The following is a 12,409-nucleotide window of genomic DNA, read 5'->3' as shown; positions in this document are numbered from 1 at the left end:
TCGCATAATAAATATTAGTGGGTAAAACATTAAAGATCATATATCCCCAGAAATGTTTTCTTCATAGCAATGATTTTTTTCAGTACAAGAGATCTTGCATTGCGTAGTAGAATTTACCATGTATTACTTCGATCTGAGAAGAGACAACCTCCATATAGTCCTCTCTGTAATAGAGATGTTTCGAAACATCAAGCAATGGTTATTGTCTTCGACGTCTTTACAGAAGGCTTCTGAATTTACGAATAAAAAGGTGTTTGAAAAACTGTGGTCTTGACAATTCATTTTACTCAACTTCTTGACATGTGCAGGCACCATGACAGGTCAGTGGCTGTCGGCAGAAGTCCTGAGTCTCTTCCTTTTCCACGAGATGCGACCCCTTGCACTGCATGAAGAGGTCCACATTGTCAAGTCCTTGGTAAGGTAACTCTACTGGAAACCTATGAAAGTCTTGATAGCAGAGTTAGGACCTTGTTACTTTCGATACCTCAATACACTTAATACTTGGGAACATCGAGAATGATTAATACTTTTGGAAAAAGGACTCGATACTTCTTAGTTTCAGAAGTTCTCTTTCTTTCTTTTTTCTTTCTCTTTCTTTTTTTTTTCTGTTTCTTTTCTTTTTTTTTTTTTTTTTCTTTTCTTTCTTTCCATTCCTAATACTTATGTAAAAGATTTTGAGATCGTGGTATATGCATTTCTTTTCTGCGCTTTACAGAAATGTGTAGTCTTTTCCACCATTCAGAAATACTTTGTATAGTACATTGTAATATAATCCTCAACTGTGGTAAACCATAGGGTGTGATTTGAAAACCTGTGATTTTGTCGCTGTGACAGGTTTGTCACTGTTTCTGACTGTGACTATAGTTCCAAAATCACAGCTCTTAGAAATCACCATTTCCAACTGATATATGACTCATGGCTATGGTGACTGATGTACGTATATGTGACAGTTCCAGAATCCGGACAACTACAAGTTATAAGATTAATTTGGATAATATAACTGGGAGCTAATTAATTTTTGTCCCACTCATAAGGTTAACATTGGCAACTCTTCATTACTCAAGCTACATTACACTCGCTATATTCTTCCATGAATGACTTACCTAATCATTCATAAACATTCTTGGGGGATATGTACGTGCCAATACAGCTTAGAGTGTGTTTGTTATACTTGCCACGCTAATCATTTATTGTTGATATAAGACATAGCATCCGTATTATCAATTTGCACAAGAGCAATAAATGTAAACATCTGTCGCCTCGTGATGAGAAACATTCACAATCACCAACAATCCTCTAAAACAAAAATCACACTGTGACAAAATTGCTATTATCTGTCAAATTTATTTTTCCGAAACTGTCACAATTCGGAAATGTGATGGCAAAACACTGTCACACCCCCACCTCTAATTTCAATAGTTCCAGTTGTGGGGTTGGGAATTCTCTCAGTAGCTGTGTGTAAGAGGAATTGCTAGAGAAATTGACATAGCCTATTATTGTAAAAGGTTTAGTATTGATACTGTCTCCTCAGAATAATTCTGTTCAGGTATAAGACATGTGAATGAGCACCAGATGTCTAACTAAAATTGACAAGATCCGGTATTCCCCAGCAAAATAATGTACTTAAACCTGGGAATTCCTTGACTTTTTCTTGAATGAGACGAGACCAATGAAGAGCAGAATATATTAGTAACATGTTATAAGTGCAGACAACCTGACACCACAAACAATTGCAACTGTTTTTTATTAGAATACCATTCTTACTTCGAATGTGGGATTAACCGAAAGAATGGGAAAGATTCTAATAAAATAATTCTCAAACCAACACTTATACTCACTTTCCAAGTTGTAATATCGAGCATCAAAGTTCTAAAAGAAGTATCGATATCAAGTATCGAGAAAATGTGGTATTGACCCAATTTTACTTGATAGTAATTATAAATATGAGCTGAGACATTGTTGATCATGATGATTTGTTTCTGAAGGACGAAAGAAGTTTGCATATTTTCTTTTTTGTAGTTTTGTAACAAAATACTGGGGAAACCTATAATACAATTATCGTTTTCTGAGCATGTACTGTGCTTAAAAATTGTACTGAGAATTTCTAGACCAAGTATTGGTCTATCAGATGAATGCACTAGGAACTCGTATACAAATTTCAGATAAAATAATGTTTTAATTTGTGGCACCATCATTCATTAGGTCTCTTTTTTCATATTTATTGTTACGACACGAAATGTCAACTTTGTCAACCAGTACAACATATACTGTGGCTCATAGGAAAATTATAACTTGCCATATATTTCGGTAAGAATGAAATAGAGGGAGTGTATTTATACATATATAGTGTTATTTAGCCTGCTTTAACCTGTAAACATCAGCCAAAATTCTACAGTTTTAACTCCATGTTTATATGTGAGAATCTATAAGATTGATTAGTTTTGAGGAAGTCAGTACAAAGTAACTCGTATAATGATTCCCAAACTTTGTTCTGCTGTCCTAGAAATGTCTTAATTTATTTGTTTATTATTATTCTGTTAATATCTGTTTTGTATTTACATGAAAGAAACGTGTATCTACAACAGCAACAGAAGTATCTACAACTTACAATAGCGCCAGAACTGCTTCCTTCAACAGTAAACAGTTTTTCATTTTTGTCGTGACATTCTCGAATGTTTTAAATATATATTTTGGCTTATTTGTCACAACTCTGTGAAACTACTTCTTCAGCAGTGTCTGTGTTGAAAGCAAGTACAGTGCAAAAATCAATATTGATAACGAAATGAGAATGGTGTGGTGTCCAGTTTGATTTTTAAGATTTGAGGAACTCTTCCAGTGATCTTCAACTCTCGGCCTTCGAAAGTTTTTTTTTGTGGCTCTTTCAAATATGTAACATAGGTAATTCATAATCCATAAATATAATTTTTTCATAACTTTATGGTAACATATAGTTCATAATAAAAATAATTAAAACATATTTAACACATCTTTCGCAAGAATTATGTGGCTGGCTTGCTTGCTTCTAGTAGATTTTAATTTAATACCGGTACTTCATTCAAAAACGATTGAAGTCCATTGAGCTATGTACTGCCCAACAGATGCATATAATAATAATAATAATAATAATAATAATAATAATAATAATAATAATAATAATAATAATGCAGTATATTATAAAATGAAATATTTTATTTATTATTATTATTATTATTATTATTATTATTATTATTGTTTTCGTTGTTGTTGTTGTTGTTAATTTTAAAAGATACTATTAAAATGTAAATTTTTTAAGATTTTAGAACGTAACTATTAATAAATAGAACTGTTAAATATTTCTTCTCGCCTAAGAGCTCCGTGAAGAATTGCTAAACTGCCAAAGGCGCCGTGAATCAATAAATTTTGGGAACCTCTAATGTAGTATATTCCTTTGAAAAAAAAAAGTTTACAATAATAAACTCCTGGCTTATATTTTGTTTGAACGTGTGCTCAGTATGGACAAGTAGGAGAGTCACTGGCGAGTGTGATGAAGCTGGCTCACAAGTTGCGAGCTTCAGAAGACCCAACTCTGCAGTCCCTGGCAGGATCCCTATCCACCAGACAGCTTCTGCGCATTGCTCGACGCATGGCCACATATCCAACAGACAGTGCAGTGGCCGCCATTCAGCAGGCTTGTCTAGCGAGGTAATATGTTAATTTGAAACATCAGTGTTGTTGTGAAGTTGTTTGCTGTTCTCGCATTGTGTATTTTTACTAACTTCTCACAGCCACCGGCATAGCTCAGTCGGCTGAGGCGCTTGCCTGCTGATCCGGAATTGCGTTCATGCGCAGGTTCGATTCTCGCTTGGGCTGATTACGTGTTTGGGTTTTTTCCGAGGTTTTCTCCAACTGTAAGGCAAATGTCAGGTAATCTATGGTGAGCCTGCGGCCTCATCTCGCCAAATATCATCTCACTATCACCAATTCTATCAACGCTAAATAACCTCGTAGTTGATATAGCGTCGTTAAATAACCAAGTAGAAAAAACTAACTTCTCACTTCTTTATTTACTTCATGTTTTTCTTACTTCTTCTTTAAATTATTTTCTTCTTTTCTCAGTCTTTTTACTCATATCTCTTCCTTTCATTCTTTCTTTGTTGCATTCTTCTTTATCTCCTACTTCCTATTTTTTATGTCTTCCTTCCTCCTTCCTTTCCGTTTTCTTCCTTTTGTTCTATGTTCCTTTCGGATTTTATTTTCTGTTTGTTTCTTTTTTCTCTTTGTTCATTTACTTCTTTATTTCCTGCAGTTTCTCTCCCCCATGCCGCACATTTTATTCTTTCAACCATGTTCAACTTTCTAGGTTTGTGAGTGTCTGTGAAAGATGTAATATGTTTCTTGATTTTCTTGTGTAAAAAAATAAACAGATCTTAGTAACCTCGTCAGAATAACTTCGATTTATCTTGCCAGGTGTCATTAAACTGAATAAATCCCTGTACAGATACCTTGGGAATTGCCTCTAATTAAGATTTAAAAGGGTTAAAACTAGTCATTATACAGTAGAGTCCTGATTATCTGGACTATATGGGCGAGGACAATCTGGATAAGTAAAAATCCGGATAATACAGAGGGTGAGAGCACTATGTGGTTTTTGATCCTGTAATCTTAAAGGGACAAAGGTCGGACTCAGTAATGTATAAAGACATTACTCACATGTACGTAATAAACGAGTTTTTATTCATAATACAATACAATAAGTAATTGATTTAAAAAAATTGTTATTGTTCAGTACTGTTTATATATACATACACTACTGTAATAAAAAAAAGATCTGAATACCACAGAAGGCCGGATAATCAGGACTCTACTGTATGCAAAGTTATCTCTGGGCCACTTGCTAATATAATAGACAGTAGTCCAAACCAAAACTTACCTTAACTAAAGAAAAAGAGGATGAAGAAACATTTTGTGGGCCAGCAGACAACAGTCTGGTAACAAATGAAATCCTATTTTGCGTAGGTTCCTGCCCTCTTTGGCACGCCAAGCTCTAGATACTATTCTAAGTGATGCTGGCATCAGCAGTGCAGGCCCACATAACGTCCCGTCTGCTGCAGTCTGTGAAGTCCAGGGTAACATAGTGAGAATTGGCAACACAACTGCCCCTCGATACCAGACATCTGCCACCAGCAAAGTGCCAGATGTGCTCTTCTTCGATGTGCCTCAGGTGAGTAAGCAATTTTCAGACAGTGACATCAAGGAAATGCAGGTAATAAAGTGCGTGGGCCACCAGCATAGCTCAGGAGGTGGTGTGTTTGCCTTCTGATCTGGAGCTTCACATGGGTATGGGTTCGAATCCTGCTTTGGGTTTTTTCTGAGGTTTTTCCAAACTGTGAAATGAATATCAAATAATCTCATGGTGAATCCTCGGCCTCGTCTTACCAAATGCCATTTCGCTAACACCAGTTCTACCAATGTTAAGTAAACTGGCAATTTATAGCTGATAACCTTATAAAAGAAAAGTATTTTGTTTATTTTGCAATTGTCACGTTGGCTTCTTATGATGGGTAATCTATTCATTTAAGTGCTATGCCAAGCGATCTGAAAGAACAGTTAAATGAAATGTATTAAATATTGCTAAATCATGGTCATGTTAGGAAAAGTGAATCAGTCTTTTTAAACACTCTAACTTCTCAACTCAAAACTATAAACATTTAAGACATTAGGCCTACTAAGGATTTGCCCCAAATATTTTAGGCTGAATTTGAACCAACTAACAGGTGCAGTAACTTGAATATATGTAAATTTAGGTGAAATTCTGCATAGTAGAAATGGAATTTGTTTTAGATAGAGATGATGCAATGATTTTTTTTTCTGGTCTCAAGTACCATTTTCACTGCCATTATTCCATCAAAACAACAGATGCATAATAGTACCATAAGATTCTGATGTCAGTGGGATATTTAACACTTTCCCATTACAGAATTCATTTCTTATTTCTATTTGACATATGAATGGAATATTTCAAATAAATAACTAAATTATATAGGTAAATAAATAAATAAATGGAGGCATACAAACAGCCAAACAGACACACATACAAATAAGTCTCAGTGTGTTCTGGATGCTTGATAGTTTGCTGATAAGCATTGTGTTGGCAGCACGTGACAGCCCTTGAGCTACTCCTGCAGGACTTCACGCTAGGGGAGCACCTGCTGCTTGTGGGCAACCAAGGTGTGGGCAAAAACAAACTGGCTGATCGACTGCTGCAGCTGCTGAACCGTCCACGCGAGTACATTCAGCTGCACAGGTGAGTGCGACTGTTCCTTCTTAAAGCAATAAAATGCAGACAAATTCGAATAAATTGACTATTACAGTAATTTTTAATTACATATATATACAGGTTGTTAGTAGTATGAGTGAACAAATTTTAACAGGAGGTTCTTTGTATGAAATAGAACCAGTAATTCTAATGAAATATTTTCCTACAATGCATAGTTCAACCAATAAAAAATAAATTATAAAGCAACATCGTTGCCGATGTTTTTATATCTCTTTAAAATTTTAAGTTTTACTATGAATGTTGCAATAGATATTAAAAAGACGAACAATTTATGTCTTTGTCTTTTTTTGCATAAAGTGAACTGTTTATTCACAAATTAATGCTCAATTTTATTTGTATATTCCGTATAACTAAACCATTAGTATTGTACATTGTAACGTTACATTCCCCTCTACCACCCTCTCTTTTCCGAATCAGTTTAACCAACAATCAATGTACACTGAATTAATTTAACTCTAGCAGTAACGTGAGCAACGTGAACAAGAGTAGTGCAAGTATGAGACGATAATAATTATTACAGATTATAATCAGTGGCTCAGATTATGGCTTTTTCACATCAAGAGTATCTTGATATGTTACTTTGTTATGGAAAAGCTCATTGTATAGACTAAATTTCTTAACAGACATGTTCCAAACCTGAGATCTTTTACCGCAGTGGCTCAGAGCATATGAAATATAGGAAGTGTAGTTCCATGGCTAGAAAACCGGGGATCACAGTGATCAAATGGAAGTTTTGGAGGTAGAAGGATCTATTTTGCGAATAGTGGATGAGGATCCGAGTGCAAGCACATGAGGTATTGCACGTGGTGTTGGACTGTCAAATTTTACAGTTCATAGAATCTTGTAGGCACAGTTACTTCGTCAATACCATTTTCAATGTGTCCAGTACCTTGGCTTAAACGATTATCAACCAAGAGTTGAGTTTTGTCAGTGGTTATTGCAACAATGTGAACTTAATCTTCAGTTTACGTCACATAGGCTATATTAGTTACTGATGAGTCATTGTTAACTTCCATAACAATCATACTTGGGCTGACGAAAATCGCATACCGTGAAATAACACCATTTTCAAAATACATTTTCGCTCAATGTCTGGGCTGGAATTATAGGAAACTAATTAATTAATAGGACCATTCATATTACCTCCAAGGTTGACAGGACCCTGGTATAGGCGCTTTTTGCGAAACTTCTTGCCTGATCTTTTGGATGACGTGTCTCTAATTACCCAAACTGTATAGAATGAAACTTAATTTTTTTAATAATTACTAACATTAGCATTTAATTATAGGATATTAATAGCCAGTTAGTGCTCGATACCTTATGTACTTTGATCAAGGGAACAGAGCTTTTGGTAGATGCTACAAAATTGTGGCAAACAAGATGGATGTGGTATATGTTTATTTGGATTTTGTATGCTGTTTCACTTCACAATTGCATCATTATCGCTACTTCACCAATTTATCGACTTTATACAGAGAGAGGCAGTGAAAAGTTACTGCACTATGCAGGGGACATCAGGGAACAGATTGCCCACAACCCATTCTTCGACTCACTGGTAAGCTGTAGCAGTGCAGCCGAGCGTTCAGTTTCATTACGGTAGACCTGAAATCGATTACGCAAACAATTACTTTTTTCTTTTCATGCAGAAAATTTGTGATGTGATTGCAGGGACACAACGGTGCAGACTCTGACCCTGCAGCCCACAGTACGAGGTGGCGTGGTGGTGTATGAGGACTCACCCCTTGTGCAGGCTGTAAAACATGGTCATGTGCTGGTCGTGGATGAGGCTGACAAGGCACCCACCCACGTGACTTGCATCCTCAAGGTCAGGTTGCTAAAGAATTAAGCTGTGGATGTGTGTTGACTACTTTCGAAATCATATCTATGTAAGAACTTCAGTTCTTTAATTTAATGATTTTTACAAATATAACTGTTTCCCTAACGTGCTTCCTTTCATTCATTCATTCATTCATTCATAGTTTTCTGCTCAAGAGCATGTCTTTCACTGCAAACCCAACATTCTCCAATCTACACTATTTTTTTTGCCTTCCTCTTAGTCTCCGCATATGATCTGTATATCTTAATGTTGTCTATTATCTGATATCTCCTCATGCTTCGAATTTTTCTCCCATTTACCATTCCTTCCAGTAAATCCTTCATTAGGCAGTTTGTTCTCAGCCAGTGCCCCAGCCATTTCCTTTTTTTCTTCCTAATGATTTTCAGCATTATTCTTTCTTCACCCACTCTTCCTAGCACAGCGTTATTTCTTATTTTGTCTGTTTATTTCATACACTCGATTCTTCTCCATATCCACATTTCAAATGGTTCTACTCATTTCTCTTCACTTCGTCGTAATGTCCATGTTTCTGCCCCATATAGTGCTACATTCCGTACAAAGCATTTGACTAGTTTCTTCCTTACTTCTGTTTTCTTACTTCTGTTTTCAGAAGTCCGCAGGAGATGATTTTATTTCCATTAAAAGCTTCCTTTGACATTGCTGTCCTCCTTTTGACTTCCTAGCAGCAGCTCATGTTACTACGTAATAGTACACCACAAGTATTTGAAACTATCCACTTCTTCTATTGTCTCATTTCGAATTCGCACATTTATCTTCTTTATTTTCTTCCGATAACCATGGTCTTCGTCTTGTTTGCATTTATCTTCATCCCATACTGCTCACAGCTTCATTTAGCTCCACTAGCATATCCTTAGTAGCATCTCTTCTGCTAACAATGCATCTCATCAGCAAATCTTATGCACTTTATTCTTTTTCCTCTTTCTATCACCCCTCCCGTGTTTTGAAATAGTTCTTCACTAAATTCTCCAAGTAGATGTTGAACAGAGCAGGTGATAAAGGGAATCATGACATATTCCTCTCTCTTTCACTTCTCTCTGACATTTCCTCTCCTATCTTGACTAAGATTCGTTGTTTCATATAAAGATTCTGTTTTCAGTTCACACAAATTTTCTGCAGGATCCCTATAAGTTTATTCCAATCCACTCTGTCAAACGCCTTTTCAGGCCCACAAATACCGCATATACTATACTTCTTTATTTTTCTCTAGGTAGCTGCGAAAGGGTATCTGTCGGATACAGGGGGGAGAGCCATTAATCCTTCCCGTTGAAGGCTTTAAGGAACCAACCTGGACAAATACCCAATGTCCCATCCCTACCTTCCCGTGGTGCAGCTGTTAGTAAGCATAATTTTACGAGCTGAACTAAAGGGAGGGGCTACTCATCCATTAGCACTGGTCAGCTTGATGAGTTAATGACTGAATTCGGTATAATTTTCCTCTATCCAATACCTAATTCCCTTTTTACCCTTTCCTATCCAGTCCTCTGACTGAACTCTTACTTTCTTCGATCCCGACGGCATTAGAGCATTCGAGGCCTAGGGGTTCATTTCCCTTTCCTTCCTCCTCTTTCTACTTTTCTGTTCCTAGTGCTGACCTGCTATGGCACTAAAGTCGTCCTCCAGTGGCTTAAGGAGGGAGAGCTGGTGATCAACAAGATCTCCCAGCTAGGTCCAATGGACCTGTCGACCAACAGCAGGTGTGGTCCTCCAGACATTCTAGGGATTGTGTGTGAATGAAGTAGCCACCAAAACGTTAAAATATGGTGTTCACTTAAATCGGCTACAACTTGCCATTTAACCACTCCAATATGAAATGAGTACCATTAAGGTAAAATTATCCGCAGGTAAAATAGTCCCCCAATCGGATCTCCGGGCGGGGACTACTTTAATGGTACAGAATCAACTAAACATCTTACAATGGAATGCTGGCGGTATAACATCAGCCAAGAAGACTGAACTAGCCAATATACTCTCAGATAATAATATAGATATCTTCCTTATTCAAGAAGCAAACCTTAATGCTGACCAATTAAAATATTTTAATTTTAAAGGTTTTAATATGAAACTGTTACCCAAAGGTAGACAGATCAGTAGTGGAATTCTCGCAGGTACATCAAAGAAATTAATTACAAATTTTCAAATCATAAAATAAATGGATAATCAAGACAAATTAGAACTAATAAAAATTGAAGTATGGAAAAATCAACAACATTTCAAAATCTACAGTGCCTATAACCCACCTAATAATCCCCTTGATCTGACTTTGTTTGATATACAACCTAAAACTATCATAATTGGTGACTTTAACGCCCACTCCCAACTTTGGGGTTACGATAATGTAAACCAACCTGGAAAAATGATCATGGACCTCCTAAATCCTACAACCGCAGAACTTGCCTACAGAAAAGAAGATCCCCTACTTTCAATCATTATTCTGGTTCTGGTACAAATCCAGACTTATTGCTAGTAACATCAGATATCCATCACGAAACCAAGAAAAGAATAATTGAAGACCCGGGATCTGGCCATAGAGTCATCATTGCTTCTATCCATCTCCACCAAAACCGAAGAAAAGAATCCTACAATAACAAAACAACATGGAACTTTAAGAAAGCGAATTGGAAACTATTTACAACAGAACTCGACGAACACCTCAAGGTCAACACACCACTAATGGAAAATACAAACTCAGATAGATTGAACAAATATTTCTGTGAATCTCTTCTTAAAATTGCAAAAAAGCACATTCCACGAGGCAAACCAAAAAAATACACCCCATTCTGGACAGAAAACCTGAATTTATTGAAACAAGATAGAGATAAAGCAAGAACCAAAGCAGAACATAGCAAAACACCAGAAGATACTCAAGATTGGAGGAAGAAGACTGCCATTCTTAAAAAAGCAATCATAACAGCAAAAAATAACAGTTTCAATAAATTTATTGAAGATATTAATTACAGAACCGATAGCGCTAAAACATTTAAATTTCTGAAAAATATTTCCAAAACACAGGAAAATACTAGCCAATCTATTATTCATAATAACAAAACACTAACAGATAGTAGAGATATAGCAAACGCATTTAATAAACACTACTCAAACTCTCACAGATTACATCCCAATATAAAAGAAACTGACAAATTTATCAAAAGAGAATTACATAAAAATAATAAAAAACAATATTAATAGTACAAAACCTGAAATATTTCATCAAAATTTTACTTCCAAAGAATTAACTCTAGCTATACAAAATTTAAAAACCAAGAAATCTCCTGGCCCCGACAACATTCATTCCGAATTTTTTAAACATCTGGGGGAAAAAGCCAAGTCTGTACTTTTATCCATTTTCAATTTATCATGGAACACCTCAATTCCTGCAGCTTGGAAAAAAGCAATCATTGTACCAATTCACAAAAAAGGGAAACCTGCTCATGATGTTAATAGTTATCGCCCAATAGCACTATTAAGCATGATAGCAAAAACCATGGAGTCCATGATCTCCAACAGATTAACTTGGTATTTAGAATCCCAAAATCTTTTATCACCAAGACAAGCCGGCTTTCGACAACTACATTCTACCAATGAACAAGTCATACGCCTCGGCCAAGAAATAAAAGATAGTTTTAACAAGAAAGAAGATACCTTGGCAATATTTATTGACTTTCAGTTAGCATATGACTCTGTTTGGAGAAATAAATTATTACTAAAACTCCAGAAATTAGGTATCTCCAGCAATATGTTCAGATGGATATCAGAATTCCTTAGTCAAAGATTCATTGCCACTAAATTCAATAATTCACTTTCTAGTTACAGACAAACATATCGAGGTCTACCTCAGGGCGCTGTCCTCAGCACAACTTTATTCAATATTTATATAAATGACTTACCCTCCCTATTAGAGGAATCAAACATGAAAACAGCACTATTTGCACATGATATAGTTTTGTGGACTTCCGGATCTTACAGACATAGAGACAAAATTCAAAATTCTGCTCTTAAAGCTCTAAATCAACTACATGAATGGAATACATCAAATTTGATGACACTCAATTTAAGCAAAAGTAACTACCAAATATTTTCACTCGGTAAAAAAGAAAGAGAATTCAATATCCAATACAATGGTCAACACCTTCCTAGGACTTATGAATCCAAATATCTTGAAGTTATTTTCGATAGTAAGTTAACATGGAGCAACCATTTGAAATACATTTCTGAAAAAGCTCGTAAAAGATTCTCCC

The 12,409-nt window shown here is 35.8% G+C and overlaps 1 protein-coding gene across 8 annotated transcripts in view; it reads left to right on the top strand.

Moving 5' to 3' along the window:
* Positions 1–12,409, top strand: part of c12.2 (von Willebrand factor A domain-containing protein c12.2) — a 210,685-nt gene that overhangs the window by 148,194 nt on the left and 50,082 nt on the right. For all 8 annotated transcript variants that reach the window (XM_069821229.1, XM_069821234.1, XM_069821226.1 and 5 more), the window contains 5 exons: positions 309–415; positions 3,491–3,681; positions 4,996–5,200; positions 6,135–6,283; positions 7,985–8,141. In XM_069821229.1, the coding sequence (XP_069677330.1) occupies positions 309–415; positions 3,491–3,681; positions 4,996–5,200; positions 6,135–6,283; positions 7,985–8,141 (809 nt within the window). The remainder of the gene's footprint in view (positions 1–308; positions 416–3,490; positions 3,682–4,995; positions 5,201–6,134; positions 6,284–7,984; positions 8,142–12,409) is intronic.

Source organism: Periplaneta americana, chromosome 3 (genome assembly GCF_040183065.1).
Source record: "Periplaneta americana isolate PAMFEO1 chromosome 3, P.americana_PAMFEO1_priV1, whole genome shotgun sequence".
In the NCBI taxonomy this organism is placed as follows: domain Eukaryota; kingdom Metazoa; phylum Arthropoda; class Insecta; order Blattodea; family Blattidae; genus Periplaneta; species Periplaneta americana.
Note: the sequence above shows the minus strand (reverse complement) of the source record. Positions and strands in the feature narration are given on the sequence as shown.